Raw genomic sequence first — 15,781 nt, 5'->3', positions numbered from 1 at the left:
GGTTTGGAATCAATTTTGCTTTATGGTGACGGTCTCAGCTTTCTGCATGAATATATGTAATCCAGGTTTGCTACGATGTTTATGCAATTTGTATGCACTTTTTGAAACGAATGTTTAATTCATATTGGATCCAGTTTGAACGGAAAATGGTATAAACAATATTTAAACGTGATGTCAACCCCCAAATTAATCTCAGATTTTCAAACAGTTTTATTTCACATATTCGGTTTATATTACAGCAGTGTTTATTTACGTATAAGACATTTTCTAATTGCGTAATAAGTTGATGACAGTGGAAGTGATGCGAGTATCCGAAGGTGCGCTCTCGCCGCGCCTCGCTCCATCCATCCGGCGTGCGTCTTTTTTTTCCCCCCCTCTCCTCTTTTGTTGCCTTTTTTTTTTTTTTTTTACTCCTCCCCTGTAGTATACACGCAGCTCCTCCTCGAGGGGGGTCGCCTCCACGGCCAGCCCCCAACCCCCCCGCTTCACTTCTACCACCACCGTCGCCTCCTCCTCGCTCTCCCGCCCGCCTCTTTCCCCTCGCTCCTCCGGCTCCTCCTTTGCACGCCCCGGCACCGATTGTTGACAAAAGACGGCGCGGAGAGACGAAGCGAGGCAACCTGGTATTTTTCTCCCTCACCGGAATCCCCAAACGGGATCTGTCCGGTTTTGTCGGAGGGAGACGACGGAACGAGAAGGTGGTGCGCGCAGGAGCCTCCGAGGGGGGCCGCGATTGTTGTTCATTCGAACGTGGTGAGTCACAACGGGCTGCTTTGTGCGTCGGTCGCCGGGCGGGCAGGCCGGAGCCACCGAAGCAACGCTGCTTGCTGGCTGGGTGGCTGGCTGGCTGGCTTCCCTCCGATGCCGCCGTCCCCGTGTGATCCCGCTATCATATGATGCTCATTTCTGTCTGCAGCCTGGGGCCCATCATAACACTTTTCCACCTCTCTTTGTGCCTTTGTATGTGTGTGTGTGTGTATGCCCCCCCCCCACTCCACCTCCCTCCTTCCTCCAGACCCTCTGGAAGGTGTGGCCGAGGTGATTCGCTTATCGCTGGTGGTCTAACCGCAGCGGGCCCGGCTCCTCCAACCGCTGGAAGAAGACGAAAATAATTTGAAAATTTTAGCATAAAATGGGTCACCGGTTGTGAGGGCAAGCGGCGGTCCAGGCTCGGAGGAAGACGAAGGAGGCGGCAGGGGGGTCCCCGGAATGGTGTGAGCTGACTCGGCCAGGCAAGTCTGGATCTGAGCGGGGAACCGTCCTTCCCCCGGAGCCTGCGCGGCCCCACGCCGCGTGCCGAGCCCTCCAAGATGGGGAAGTGCGACGGGAGATGCACGCTGCTGGTCATATGCTCCCTGCAGCTGGTGAGTGCAGCCTTCTGCTTTATTGAACACACGTTGAGTCACATCAAACACCAATCCTTCCATTTTGAAGTCCAAAGCCAGTTTTAAACCAGAGCTGATCCAGTTTGAATGGAATGTCAAATGAATGTAAACTGTCAAATGATTGGATCCAGTTTGAATGACATTTGACCTTCAATGTTGACTTGAACAGAAGCAGCCTGTAATATGTCAAGTCAAAGCACATCCAGATTTCAACTGGGTGATGAAAATTTGCTTTGGGGAAACTGCAACGTTAATCAGGTTGAAGCCCAGCGTATGGCTGGATATCTTGAGTATTTATGTGTTGGGGGCCCAGAACTGTTGTTGCTCCCGGTAAAACCGATATCAAAATGATTTACGCAGGGCGGTGTTGTTACAAGTATAGTAAGACTAATAAATCAAAGAGATTACATACAAGATATTGCGTTATCTCCCAAGATAGACCGATTATGCGGCAAATGGACGCTTTTCCGAAGGCTGCGATAGAAACACCCCTTTTTTTTGCTTCTTGGAGTTTTTTTGATAGGAACGGCTCATAAATTGCATTTCAGCTGCTATCAGTACATCGTAGTTCTATGTGGATACAGGCAGAGTTTCCTTAAACGCCTCACATCCATGTTCGCTGAGGTTTGCTGCTCGGGGGTATAATTAAAGCGGCGTGCTACATGCCGGCTGATCAGACTTTTTTTTTTTTTTGTCTAGTACAGTCAATGCTTTGAGCTGCAGCTGCGTGTGTTGGGTGAATTCTTAGCCCTCAAACATGCTCCGGAGGGCCCCCATTTGCCATCTGGTGTCCATTCTGGAGTTAAACTTAGCCGCTCCTTGCATCTAAAAATAGATTTTTGTTTTGTTTTGTCCAATTTGTAGTAAGCGTGTAACATGAGCCCGCCGCGACGCTGGCCTTGTGTGTGTGTGCGTGTGTGTGTGTGTGTGTGTGTGTGTGCGTGTGCGGCGGAGGCCATTGTTGGGATTGTGGCCCGTACATCCTTATTAGTGCGGGGGGGGGGGGGGCAGTTACCGTAGCAACAACCGCAGCATTGCGCGTCGCTAACTGACCTTCTGGTTCTCGTGGCCATTCCCAGGTGGCCGCCCTGCAAAGGCAGGTCTTTGACTTCCTGGGCTACCAATGGGCGCCCATCCTAGCCAACTTCTTGCACATCATGGCCGTCATCCTGGGCATGTTCGGCACGGCGCAGTTCCGCTTCAGATACCTCATCTTTGTGAGTACCTGCCCGACAAGTTGGGCTCCTCCGAATACCATACTCTGAGGCGGGCGGTCTTGTTGTGTGTTTGTAGTATGCAGTGTGGCTGGTGCTGTGGGTGGGCTGGAACTCCTTCATCATCTGCTTCTACCTGGAGGTGGGCAACCTGTCTCAGGTCAGTTCTCCTTTTCAATTGCATCGCTCTTGTGTTGAATAATAAAAGCAGAGTAGCGAAGACGAGGGGAAAAATAAGAACACCAAAGTGCCCCCCCCCCCCCTTCTTTTCCTCTCTTCCCTGGTGGTTTTGAAAGTAGTGGACCATATTCCAGCAACTGCAACGTCGCTCGGGGCACATCCCTCACGCTTTTTACGGGTTTTTTTCCCCCCCATCGGCTATTTTAGAGACAACCGCAAGTTAAGATGAAGTCCTTCCCCATTAGACACGAATGTAACAATTACAGCCTTGCACGCCATTACATCAGAACCTTCCATCTGAGGCGGCCTCATCAAAGTTCTCTTTATAATATTTATACGGACATGACAATGATCTACAAGAGGATTCACCCAGAGGGCAGCTTGCTATGTTAAGAGTTGTGAGACTTTTTTTTTTTCACTGGAATTTTGTTGAGGGAACAAAAAATATTGAGAAAAAAAAAACATGAGTGGAAAACAATATTGAGGCAATAGGGGGCGCTGTTAACATCAACCCCTAAAGCCATTCAAGCCAATCTGAAGTCTAAAAAAGTCAGTTCAGGAAAAGGAGCTATTTTGATATATAATTTTTTTTTTTATGAATATGTGTAGGACAGGGACTTCCTTATGACGTTCAACACGTCCCTGCACCGCTCGTGGTGGATGGAGCACGGTCCCGGTTGCCTGGTGACGATGGTGCCGGACTCACACTTGGCCCCTGACGACCACCACGTCATCACCGTCTCCGGCTGCCTGCTGGACTATCAGTACATCGAAGTGCTGAGCTCGGCCGTCCAGGTCCTGCTGGCCGTAAGTGCACACGCCTGACTGTAAACACGCCACACACGGTCCGTAATCTCTGACTCGCTTGCTTTTCAACAGCTTTTTGGTTTCGTGTACGCGTGCTACGTGAGCAAAGTCTTCCAGGATGACGAGGACAGTTGTGAGTCTTTTTACTTTCTTGTCTGGGAAAACCTTGAGTGTCGTCCGGGTTCTAATATGGCCGATTTCCGGGATTCCCTCGTGATCCGAGCATGTGATTAGAGTATTCCCGCCTCCACTCTTAAGTGTGAACCATCTGCGCGTTTAATGCCTGTGACATGGAACAAGAGACACATGGTCGGGCGTTTTGTTGTCCTTGTGGGGAGCAGTCTCTTGGCCATTTCATGGTTGTCAAACTAAAATGAATCCTTTCTTTCTCTCGCTCGCCAAGTCGACTTCATCGGAGGTTTCGACTCGTACGGCTATCAGCCTCCGCAGAAGTCCTCGCATCTCCAGCTCCAGCCTCTCTACACGTAAGTGGGACTGGCCATCGTCCTCGGCTTCTTCTGTGCGGTCCTAACTGTCCTCTACGTCCTCCAGGGCTGGCTAACGGACACTTGCAAAACAGAACAGCATCACTACAGATGGTACGAGGTAGTTAGAGGACTTGCTTACCCCCGCCTTGGAGAAAATGTGTGAGAGTGTGTGCGCCTGAGTAAGATTACCATCCCTGAATGGAATGTACCAAGCTCAGGGATGAACCAGCATGTTGGATGGACGGGCAGATGGATGAACTGGAATAAGGAGAAAGTCACCGGCGACACACATCTTTACCAGCTAGCAACACAAATGTGTGTAGTGTACTTCAGTGTGTGCGTGTGTGTGTGTGTGTGTGTCACGGGATTAAATGGTGCTTTCAGATTGCACCTCGCACCATCGTTATTGTGGGAGGGAGGGTCACGTAATTTAAAAAACAAAATAAATAAGGCACGGCTCATTGTCATTTTAGAATGTGTTGATGTCAAACTAGAGCAGTCTTAAGATCCCAAAGCTGTCTGCGAACAGTCGGCAAACATCCCTGTTTCACAATTTACCGATGTGCATCTATCTCCGATGCCCAGGGTGAATTTGACCTTAGTGGGGTTGGTCGGGTGCAGATGGCTTTGGGACCGCGTATTAGTGTGTCGGGGGGAGGGGAACTCTGCATGTAAATAACAAGCCAATAATTGATTTGGATGAGAAAAAGAGGGTCCTACATTGGGGTGTCCAGGGGATGTGGGGGGTATCTTTTTTTCTTCATACCTGTGTCTCTTGTTGGTCTCACTCTCAAAAATCTCAACGGGCACGGACACTTTTTGTCTGTCAAACAGGAGACGGGAGGAGCAAAGAAGTGAGACAGGTATGAGGCGAACACCTTGAAGTAAAGGTGCACTGTACCGTTTGAAATAATAAAAACGACACTTTCTACATGAAAAATTAGAATTGTGTCCGCATTGGATTCATTTTGACATTTCAATGAAGGCTTTTGAGATGAATTGTTTTAAGTTATTGTCTTGTTAGCATTGACAGACATTATTGTAATAAATGGCAATTTAACTAAATAACATTTGAAATTCTCATCAGGTTGTTTTCATGCTAAAAATACGAAGTCGATGGAAACACTGTTACCATGGCAACAGTCTGCATTACGTCACCCCCAAACGCTTTGCGGCAGTGTTTCCCCGAAGCCACCCGCAATGTTTTTGTTTTGATTTAAATGACTCTTTTTTTTTTTTTTTTTTTACCGAGTATGGTATGATAAACAAAACATGATGGACATGCCACCGCCCCCTTCGGTACAGTATTCCTCCATTGACTAACGGCGTGAATGAGGTCCATAAATGCAACACAGAGCCGAACAAAGAAAGCGGGCCCGGTGCGGCCCTCCCCTCCCCGGTTGGCGCAATGAACCGCACGCTCTCTCCCGGCCCTCCCGTCCCTTCCCATCATGCAGCGCTCGCGCCTACTCCTCCGCCGAGCCGCCATGTTGTCGGAGTGAAATCCTGGGGCGTCAGAGAGAAGCTGGGGCCCAAATCCGTCACCATCCACCCTCTCCGCCGGTGAGTACCGCCCGCTGACAGCGCGCGATACCTCGACACGCCGCTTAGCAACGCACCGGTGCGGATCTTGTCAACATGATGGGGCTAAAGGGGTGTCTTTTGAGAGACGTAACTGACTCGCCTCCCGAGCTTACTGCCTCCCCCCCTTTCCTCCTGTGTGTCGGTCTTCCGCTCCAGACAGCTCGCGGCCCTTTGTTAGCACCCGCGTCACGAGTACCTGTCCGACCGCGGGGGGTTCGGCACACCGGCAAGAGAGCCTGGCTGGCCGTCCCGCCGATCACCACCACCACCGCGGCTGCCGCTTGTTACTAAACACACTTTGGCGCCCATGTTTGGTCACCGGTTCACCGGGGGCTGCAAGCACTGTGGAGTCCGACCGAGGGGGCAGGCCGTGTTATTGTTGCTAGACACCGACAGAGCAAGCGAGCGAGCGAGTCCTTTCTCTCGCCAAACTCGCTTCTGGCCGAATACGAGCGAGTGAAAGCTTCGGTTATTGATCGTCGGTTGCCGGTGCGCGTTCTGCCTGCTTTTGTTGTGTCATGTCCGCCGTGGAAGGGGGAAGACAAACGTGAGTGCCCGCAGAAGCTAACGTGTATTGTCACACCCCGTAAATGGAGCCGGTGGTGGGTACATGACATGGATACATTGCCCGGTAGACCCACACCATCCCACCCGGTGTTGGTTTCCGGGTACCGCAAGCGTGTCATGTCGGTGAATGACCCGAGTTGTTGTGGATTTCCGGGTGTTTGTCTACCGGCCTCTTCGTCGCTGTAGCGTCAAAAACACCTGACACTTGCATCAAAGCTTCTTTTGGGCGGTGATTTTTTTATCATTTTATCGTGTTTTTCCATTTTTCTTTACAATCACTTTAGTGTCTTTTGTCTAATGTAGGCGTGTATGTCTGGAGATAGCTAACATGCTAATGTAATGCAACAATATGGCTCACTGCACTTCAGGGCCCAATATGAACCTGGTGGGGTCTTTTTTTTTTTTGTAAGAGATTAAAGGGGATAAGGTAAAGAGGGGGTTGTACAAGACGGAAGGGCCTGTGCGTGATGCATTATTTTGGGGGTGGGGGTTAGCATGCTCAGCATCCATCTGTCAGACTGCATCAGAAAGTGAGCATTGTTGTCATTGTCAAGGCAGACATTTTGTTTTGGCTCTAATCAGATTGTGCAGGTGAGTGCCCATAAACCGATGCCTGCAATCAAATACTTTCAGAATGAAGTGCAGTGTGAAGAGGCTAGAAAAAGAAATTAGCTCAGCATGTTATACTGTAGGGAAATGTCTGAGTTGATTATTAAACTCAAAGTAAGACTCTTAGTTTGTTTTCGCGCTTAACCTGTGCATGGATGGTTTATGGATGCATTTGTATTGCAAGACAATTGTACAGTTTGCCTGCTTCAAAGTCCTGATGAAATGCTGACATAATTGAGAATTATCTTTCACGTGGTGATGTCATCATGGCTTAACGCTTATTTTGTTGCTTCCAGGCTGTGGTGGAATGAGCAGTGTGTGCTGAAGACGAAAGCGGTACTCTGGCAGGATTCCTTCAGCCCCCACCATAGAACTACGTCTCCCAGCAGCATGCCCGTGGTGCTGAGCAGCGGAGGACACGCCCCTCCCACCGGGCAGACGCCTCAGGCCGCACCGCCCAGCCAGCAGGTGAGGCCGATCCAACCGAAAAGTCACACTCTCGGTGAAAACATTTCCCGTGTGTTGATATTCCTTCCTAACAATTCTCTAATTAAGTGTGCAAGCTGTTTCATTGTCAAACTCACCCAAAACTAAACAAAGGGATTCTCATGAACGACCGAAAAACACCTTGGTTACCTCGCCATTTTGTCCGCTCAGGGTGTGGCCGGCGCTGGACGCTCCCAGGACGACGCCATGGTGGACTACTTCTTCCAGCGGCAGCACGGCGAGCAGCCCGGAAAACATCGCTGGCCCACTGGGGACAACATCCATGACAGTCAGGTGCTAACAGTGCCTTGACAATCGACGCAATTCGAGTCCGTGCCGGGAGAGTAATGGATTTTGTCGACTAATTTGGCTCTATAACGTGATTAATTTTAATTTTGATTCAAAGTATGAAAAAAAAGTCCCTTAAATTAACCGTTTGGGTTTACAGAAAAGAAAAAAAGCAACTCTTAAAGCACACGATGTATTTTGCTGATGCAGATTTTTGTCTTCAGGTGCGCTCCATGGACGAGTTGAACCACGACTTCCAGGCTCTGGCTTTGGAGGGACGCACCATGGGAGAGGTGAGACAAGAAAAATGGTTTACTTTTTAAGTCTGGCGTCGAATGGCATGGGCTGTTTCTGGCTGGTGGCCCTGGACGAACTCGAACGCTAACCGCAGACTTGATGAACAGGAAATCGAGGGCTTGTGGAAGTTGGCGGACAGTTTCAAAGGGATATGCGTACTCTGCCTTTGTTTTTCCGGAAAAACAAGATTCGAGGAAAGACGAGAAAGGCACCCAACAGTTTTGCCTTGCCTTAATTTTTACCTTACAAAAACACGAGTCTTTGTCTTCGTGTAGCCGGGCTATTTTTATTTATTATATTAATGACATTTTGTCACCTGCACGTCCCTGTAGATTTAATTGTTTGCAAGCATCCAGTGTAAATCTGTCCCACAATTGATTTTTCTTTTCTGTCCAAGTTTTTATTGAACCGTTTTTTTCCACTGGCTTTGTTTTCTTGCAGCTGCTCACCGGCAAGAAATTCTGGGAGACGGACGACTCCGGTAAGGATGGTCCGAAGGGCATCTTCCTAGACCAGTGGAGGGACAGCGCCTGGGGTGCCTCAGGTAGATGTTTGGATCTTTTTGTCACATTGAACGTGAAAGAAACGGCACTCGATGTTCGCTTCCCTCACTCAAGACTCGCTCCTGTTTCCCGCAGACCACTCGGTGTCACAGCCCATCATGGTGTCACGCCGACCCGGTCAAGGCTTCCACGGCGGCGAAGTGGGCGTGGGCTCGGTCATGTCGCCACGATCTGAGAGCGGCGGGCTGGGGGTCAGCATGGTGGAGTATGTGCTCTCCTCGTCGCCCGCCGACAAGTTGGACTCCTGCCTGCGAAAAGGACCTTATGTGAGTCGCTGCCATTTGGAGCTCTTCTTGCTACTTTACTACACTCAGTAGACTGATTTCCTGCTTGTCAAAGAATTCATTTTAAGGTTTGAGATTTTTTTTATACAAGTGTATGGAGCTTCTGTCATGTGTTATGGCACAGGGCCAGCGGGACGGCGAGGTGGTGGAGGACAAGCGGGAGAAGCCCAAGGTGCCGTTTGAGGCGGAAAAGTTGAAAGAGCTGGCGGAGGTGGAGGCTGATGTCATCAACGACGTCATCAACCCAAACGGTCTGGCCGTGCAGAACGGCCTGGACGTCGACGTCAAAGACTTCGGGTACGTCTCTCATCAGAAGCTTCTCCGCCCAAGCGACGTTTGAGGCCTCAACCGTGTTCTTCCCACAGCCGCCCGCCGGGCAACATGCAGCCGCCAGGCCCAGAGGGGGACCTGCTGGGCGGTCCGGGGGGCGTCGGCGTGGACGGGCTGACGCCCCTTGGCGGTGGCCCAAAACCGCCCGAGGACTTCTCGGGCGTGGACCAGGGTGGCGTTGCCATGGACCAGATGGAGTCGGTGATGGAGCCGTTGCAGTTTGACTACAACTCGCAGATGCCCATGGACTCGGCGCCCACCGTGGGACTCTTTGATTACACCAACCAGCAGCAGGTATGAGCACATCCTCTTCCTTCCGAGTCTCCCCCCACTCCTCGATGAGCAGAGAGGGCTGAGCAGTTACGGATGGATTGCTTTTTGATTATTTTTTGCAATCTTAAGGCCCAGCTCACGTATTTCTTTTGTGCGGCAGCTCTTCCAGAGAAACAACGCTCTGGCCGTGCAGCAGCTGACTGCCGCCCAGCAGCAGCAGTACGCCTTGGCGGCGGCGGCACAGCAGCCACACATTGGTAGGAAAACGTCACACTTAGCCCAAATGATCACACAAATGGAAGAAATTGGATGTTATGGCTTCTGATGTTCTACCTGTTGTCTCCAGGTCTGGCCCCTGCCTTTGTCCCCAATCCTTACATCATCAGCACCGGCCCGCCCGGTACGGACCCTTACGCGGCGGGACTCGCGGCGGCGGCAACACTCGGCAAGTGTCACAGCTCGATACCCACGTAGAGAAGTTCGCAGACTTACGAATTGCGTGTTTGTAGGTCCGGCGGTGATGCCTCCTCAATACTACGGCGTCACCCCGTGGGGCGTGTACCCTGCCAATCTGTTCCAGCAACAGGCGGCCGCTGCCGCCAACAACTCTGCCAATCAGCAGGCGGCAAACCAGGGCCAGCAGAACCAACAGCAGGTCGGCCATACGAATGTTTGTTCAGACCGTGAAGTCGTGACGTGACCAATATTTTTCTCTCCACCCACAAGGTGATGCGTGCTGGAGGCAACCAGCGTCCCTTAACTCCCAGCCAGGGGCAGCAAGGCCAGCAAAATGAGCAGCTGGTTGCCACGGCGGCCGTCAACTCCGCCCTTGCCTTCGGGCAGGGGCTCGCTGCAGGAGTGCCCGGTGAGTCTCTTTAACCGATCGTTTTCTTTACAGTGCTCTTTAGTTTTCCTCACTTTGCTCGTCTTTTTTTTTTTCTTCCCCTGCCAGGTTACCCGGTCCTGGCCCCGGCAGCCTACTACGACCAAACAGGCGCCCTGGTGGTCAACACTGGAGCTCGTAGCGGCCCCGTTCGTCTTATGGCGCCCGCTTCTGTCATCATATCGCCTTCTGCCGCACAAGCAGGTAAAGGATGGTGAAGACGGCTCAACCCTCACATTATTTCAAGTGAAAATAAAATAATTGTAACATTCAAAGCGAGCCACAGACAATTAAATATGTACGTTTGCTCTTGTCAGTTGCTGCTGCGGCAGCCTCGGCGGGCGGCGCCAATGGCGGCCTGGGCGGCGGCGCCAACGGCCCCTTCCGTGCCATGACGTCCCAGCAGCACCAGCAGCAGCAGCAGGGTGGACCCGGAGGCGGCCCTCTGGGCGGCAGCTCCTTCTACGGCTCGTCCTCGCTCAGCTCGTCTTCGCAGAGCTCCTCGCTCTTCTCACAGGGCTCCGGCCAGCCCGGCCCGGGTTCCGCTTCCCTTGGCTTCAGCCAGCAAGCCTCCTCGTCCCTGGGCGCCACGTTGGGGGCCACGTTGGGAGGCTTCGGCACTGCAGGTAGCAACAACCTTGTGATGTCATGTCACCTTGTACTATCCTTTTTTTTTTTTTTTTTTTTTTTTTTGGTGGCTTCTGCTATTCTGTAAAATAATGTGACTAGGGTTAACTTAACCAGGCTGTTGTGGTTGTCTCCCTCGAGTGGCCAACTCTAGCGGTGGCAGCGGCTCGCGGCGGGACTCACTAACAGGCAATAGCGAGCTGTACAAGCGCACACCCTCCAGCCTCACGCCCATCGGCCACAGCGGCTTCTACAACGGCACGCTGGGCTTCAGCCCCTCACCCGGCCCGGTGGGCATGCCACTACCCAACCAGGGCCCGTCCCACTCGCTTACCCCACCGCCCTCACTCTCAAACCACAGCTCCTCATCCAACCTCAATTTGGGTAGGGTCGGCGACAACACAACTCGGGTTCTCTGACTTTTTGGGTCCAGTTAAATTTACGCCTGTGTCTGATGCCGCCTCACAGGCGGCCTGACCAACGGGAGCGGGCGGTTCATCTCGGCCGCCCCGGGCGCCGAGGCCAAGTACCGCAGCGCCGCCAGCTCGGGCTCGTCGCTCTTCTCCCCCAGCAGTCAGCTGTTCCCGTCGTCGCGGCTACGCTACGGCATGTCGGATGTAATGCCGTCAGGACGCAGCCGCCTGCTGGAGGACTTCCGCAACAACCGCTACCCCAACCTGCAGCTCCGCGACATCGCCGGACACATCATGGAGTTCAGTCAGGACCAGCACGGCAGCAGGTTAGCACTTAGCGACATTTGCGTTTTGCTTGTTGCTGCTGTAATATTTGACAGTCTTTGAGGATATTAGCAACATGCTAAGTCAACTTCTCGCGCAGGTTCATTCAGTTAAAGTTAGAACGAGCCAGTCCAGCTGAGCGCCAGCTTGTCTTCAGTGAAATCCTGCAGGCCGCCTACCAGCTGATGGTGGACGTCTTTGGCAACTATGTTATCCAGAAGTTCTTTGAGGTATGCCTCACCGTACTTTGGGCTGTCTTTTTTCGTAGCATAGCACGAGACGTAAACTTCATTTCATGTGCAGTTTGGCAGCTTGGACCAGAAGCTGGCGCTGGCTGAGCGCATCCGCGGCCACGTCCTGTCGCTGGCCCTGCAGATGTACGGCTGCAGAGTCATCCAGAAGGCGCTGGAGTTCATCCCGTCCGATCAGCAGGTCATTGTGAGTATGACGCGCTTTCGTTCTGACAGAGTCACAAATAATCCTAAAACGGCAAGGGGAGAAAAAAATGGCACAAAATCGTACACATTCATAGGTCTTCCTCTATGTCAAGAAAAGTATGTTTAATAAAATGGTTTTGTAGAGTTGGGCTTTAAAATAGCAACCAAGGGTGTTCAAAGTGCGCTGCTATTTGTTGGCCACAATTAAGCCCTAGAAAAGAAAAAAAAAAAAGCCTGCTGGGAGGCACTTTGATTCCTCGCAAACGGTAACTCATCTTTTGTCAGAGCGAGATGGTGCGCGAGCTGGACGGCCACGTGCTCAAGTGCGTGAAGGACCAGAATGGCAACCATGTGGTGCAGAAGTGCATTGAGTGTGTGCAGCCGCATGCGCTGCACTTCATCATAGACGCCTTCAAGGGACAGGTAGTAGCCGCTTGCGCGGTGTCGCTATGGCAACGCAAACCGCAGCAGCCTCCTAATACTTTGTACATGAGAAGCATAAGTGCAGCTAGCGTTTGATTTCTGCACCAGGTGTTCGCCTTGTCCACTCATCCGTACGGCTGCCGAGTCATCCAGCGCATCCTGGAGCATTGCTTGCCTGAGCAGACGCTGCCCATCCTGGAGGAGCTCCACCAGCACACGGAGCAGCTTGTGCAGGTCCGCTCGCACCTTCACATCTCCACATTGGAGCAGCATGCGAGGTTCAAACCCTTTGTTGCGTTTGTTCGTGCAGGACCAATACGGCAACTACGTCATCCAGCATGTGTTGGAGCACGGCCGAGCCGAAGATAAGAGCAAGATCGTGGCGGAGATCAGAGGGAACGTGCTAGGACTCAGCCAGCACAAGTTTGCCAGGTAGCGCACGGCGGCGGCAGCAGTGTGTGGGTTTGAGGGGGCGGGGTCTAGAGAGTGGTGGAGGCGGGAGTGCTGCTTGTCATGCTCCTTGCCCGTGTTCTCATTTTCTAAGCCAAGCTGCCACTGTCATTTAAATGGAAAAGAAAAAAAAAAATGAAAAAAACTATTCCTGTCCATTAGCAACGTGGTGGAGAAGTGCGTGACGCACGCGTCGCGGGCAGAGCGAGCGGTGCTGATCGACGAAGTGTGCAGCCTGACTGAGGGCCCCCACAGTGCCTTATACACCATGATGAAGGACCAGTACGCCAACTACGTAGTGCAGAAGATGATCGACGTGGCCGAGCCCACCCAGCGCAAGATCGTCATGCACAAGGTGCGCGAGATGGACAAAAAAAATATGCAAGGCAAAAGCCCACGAGAACATCCGATGTTTGTTTTTGAATTCTGAAAGATGAAACAATGTCTCAATCTAAAAGAGTTTTATTTGAGAGAAAATTTTGAGTGACCGATTTTTTTGTTTTTTGTTTTTTTTTTTCCCCCCAAATTTGCTTTTCAGATCCGGCCGCACATCTCCACGCTGCGGAAGTACACGTACGGCAAACACATCCTGGCCAAGCTGGAGAAGTACTACATGAAGAACGGCGTGGACCTGGGACCCCTGTGCGTGCCCCCCAATGGCATCATGTAACCCCCGGCACCACCACCCCTCAAATATGGTCGTAACCCCTTCAAGAATTACCACCCCCAGACCTTTCCACAGTCCCTCAGTTTCCATGGTAACTCTTCCAATAGTCCCGGCCTGCTGACCTCGGGGTTCTGTTCCACCTCTCCCATTATAATTTTTATTTTATTTTTTCTCCACCCCCTATTTAACTTTTGGCTCCCTACCACTATTCGGAATGTCTATTTAATTTGTCGGCCAATTGTAGAGGAGTGCACACGAACACGCGAGCTAACCAGCCTACACGTCATTTAGCATGGGAGTTTTCTGGTCTTGCTTCTATAAATATAACATGTATACTTGGTGTAGAATCTTTGCATATACAGTACATATGAATATATATATATATAAATATATATATACAAACTTTGTAGGTTTTTTTCTGGTTTTTGATGTTGAATCTGTATCTATAATGTACCCTAGTAGTGACCACGCATACTTCTGACTGTATACTTGTACATTTGTAAACCCTTGTAATGTAAAAGTGCTTTACCGCCCTTTTTTGGTATGATGATAAAAAAATTAAGGGGGAAAAAACTTTACCTGTGCATTTCAGTGTAAATTCTCACTTTTTGGTTTGTGACATGAGTTATTGTACATTGTAAATTGTAATATCAAGTTTAGCTTTTTGCTTTGTTTTCCCCTTTCTATATCTATACAGTGTAGTACTTGTACAAAAAAATCGCACCAGGCTTGGTTTTATCTGCTTAAGTTAAAAAGAAAAATCTCCTACTGACTTCATTTGTTTTTTTACACTTTTTTTTAAATCTTTTTAATAGAAAAGCTTCACTTTTGGTGGGAGAAAACATGACTTGTACAGAGGAGATACCCCCCTTATTTCTCTAGTGCTGTAAGTGCTGTATCATACTTGTCCATGATTTTTTTTGGGGGGTTGAAAAGAGATGAAAGGCAGCCATTTTCTGAGGTGAAGTTTAAAAAAAAAAAAAAAAAAGTAGAAAAAAGCCACCTTGTGTATATTTACTACTATGAGCACACCTTGTAACCATATGTGTATAGTTAACAAAAACCTGTGTATGCTTACTTGCCTGGGCAACTATTTTTTGTAACTCCTGTTGTAGATTGTCTCTAAACAATTGTGTGATCTTTATTTTGAAACCAAACAGAAAAAGAAAACCCCCCAAAAATGTTGAAAATTCAAATCTGTGTGTCTGTGTCTTTGTTGCTTACTTGATTCAATGCCTGCGCTTGATTTAAATGACTTTTTTATTATTTTCTTGATGATTTCAAGAATAGATAATTGAGAGGATCAGGAGCATTCTTAGTATTAAAGCATAATTAAAGTGAAATAGGGTCAAACTGTCTGTTTGACAGCACAATGCCATATGTTTGCATTACCTCTTATTTACAAGAAAAAAAATAAACACCAGAATTGGGGCAGGGTCGATTCTCAAATGCAGCAGATTCTTCAAAGATTTGTTTGGTGAACCCCAGGAAAGCTGCAGGTCCAGACAACATACCCGGGCACGTGCTCAGAGACTGTGCAGACTCACTCACTGATGTCCTCACAGACATCTACAACACCTCTCTGAACCAAGCCATCATACCAGCAATTTTCAAAGCTACCACCATCGTACCACTACCCAAGAAGTCACCAGCATCATCACTGAATGACTACAGACCCATAGCACTCACTTCCATCATGATGAAGTGCTTTGAGAGACTGGTGAAGGCCCACTTAACATCCACCCTCCCCACTACTCTGGACCCATACCAATTTGCCTACCGCCCCAAGCGCTCCACTGATGACGCCATAGCAACAGCACTCCACCTCTGCCTGGCTCATCTGGAGAACAAAAACAGTCACGCGCGGATGCTGTTCATTGACTTCAGCTCTGCGTTCAACACAGTCATCCCCCAACATCTGGTGAATAAGCTGAGTACAATAGGCGTCAGCACTTCACTGTGCAACTGGCTGCTGGACTTTCTAACGAACAGACCGCAGACAGTCAGAGTCGGAAACAACTCCTCAGCGACCACCATCATAAACACCGGTGTGCCGCAAGGATGTGTGCTATCCCCCCTGCTGTTCACGCTGATGACCCACGACTGCTCTGCCAGATTTGAAACGAATCACATCATCAAATTTGCAGATGAAACAACAGTGGTGGGCCTCATCAAAGACAACGATGACTCAGCATACAGAGA

General features: G+C 50.2%; 2 protein-coding genes across 2 annotated transcripts; both read left to right on the top strand.

Annotated features, from left to right (window-relative positions):
* Nucleotides 1-448: 448 nt before the first annotated feature.
* On the top strand, nt 449-5,142 carry nkain1 (sodium/potassium transporting ATPase interacting 1). The gene is made up of 8 exons (XM_049750792.2): nt 449-753; nt 1,016-1,364; nt 2,465-2,602; nt 2,679-2,759; nt 3,389-3,586; nt 3,659-3,719; nt 3,990-4,071; nt 4,139-5,142. The coding sequence occupies exons 2-8, from the start codon at nt 1,311-1,313 to the stop codon at nt 4,146-4,148; spliced, it is 624 nt and encodes a 207-aa protein (XP_049606749.1). The 5' UTR covers nt 449-753; nt 1,016-1,310; the 3' UTR covers nt 4,149-5,142.
* Nucleotides 5,143-5,467: 325 nt separating this feature from the next.
* pum1 (pumilio RNA-binding family member 1) lies at nt 5,468-14,775 on the top strand. The gene is made up of 23 exons (XM_049750768.1): nt 5,468-5,637; nt 7,131-7,302; nt 7,492-7,614; nt 7,833-7,901; nt 8,347-8,449; nt 8,544-8,734; nt 8,877-9,049; nt 9,118-9,376; nt 9,516-9,612; nt 9,702-9,800; nt 9,865-10,010; nt 10,082-10,220; nt 10,308-10,442; nt 10,556-10,864; nt 11,007-11,249; nt 11,334-11,604; nt 11,703-11,832; nt 11,906-12,040; nt 12,325-12,462; nt 12,571-12,696; nt 12,773-12,894; nt 13,075-13,267; nt 13,451-14,775. Exons 1-23 carry the CDS (start codon nt 5,483-5,485, stop codon nt 13,580-13,582), a joined length of 3,660 nt encoding a protein of 1,219 aa, XP_049606725.1. The 5' UTR covers nt 5,468-5,482; the 3' UTR covers nt 13,583-14,775.
* The last annotated feature ends 1,006 nt before the right edge of the window (nt 14,776-15,781 follow it).

Source organism: Syngnathus scovelli, chromosome 19 (genome assembly GCF_024217435.2).
Source record: "Syngnathus scovelli strain Florida chromosome 19, RoL_Ssco_1.2, whole genome shotgun sequence".
Classification (NCBI taxonomy): Eukaryota; Metazoa; Chordata; class Actinopteri; order Syngnathiformes; family Syngnathidae; genus Syngnathus; species Syngnathus scovelli.
Note: the sequence above shows the minus strand (reverse complement) of the source record. Positions and strands in the feature narration are given on the sequence as shown.

Excerpts from the sequence above, each read along its gene's own strand:
- pum1 (XM_049750768.1), top strand. The coding sequence starts at position 5,483 with ATGAACCGCACGCTCTCTCCCGGCCCTCCCGTCCCTTCCCATCATGCA. Across the intron at positions 11,833-11,905 it reads TTATCCAGAAGTTCTTTGAG|TTTGGCAGCTTGGACCAGAA; the intron begins GTATGCCTCACC and ends TTTCATGTGCAG. Across the intron at positions 12,463-12,570 it reads TAGACGCCTTCAAGGGACAG|GTGTTCGCCTTGTCCACTCA; the intron begins GTAGTAGCCGCT and ends TTTCTGCACCAG.
- nkain1 (XM_049750792.2), top strand. The coding sequence starts at position 1,311 with ATGGGGAAGTGCGACGGGAGATGCACGCTGCTGGTCATATGCTCCCTG. Across the intron at positions 1,365-2,464 it reads TCATATGCTCCCTGCAGCTG|GTGGCCGCCCTGCAAAGGCA; the intron begins GTGAGTGCAGCC and ends GGCCATTCCCAG. Across the intron at positions 3,587-3,658 it reads CCGTCCAGGTCCTGCTGGCC|CTTTTTGGTTTCGTGTACGC; the intron begins GTAAGTGCACAC and ends GCTTTTCAACAG.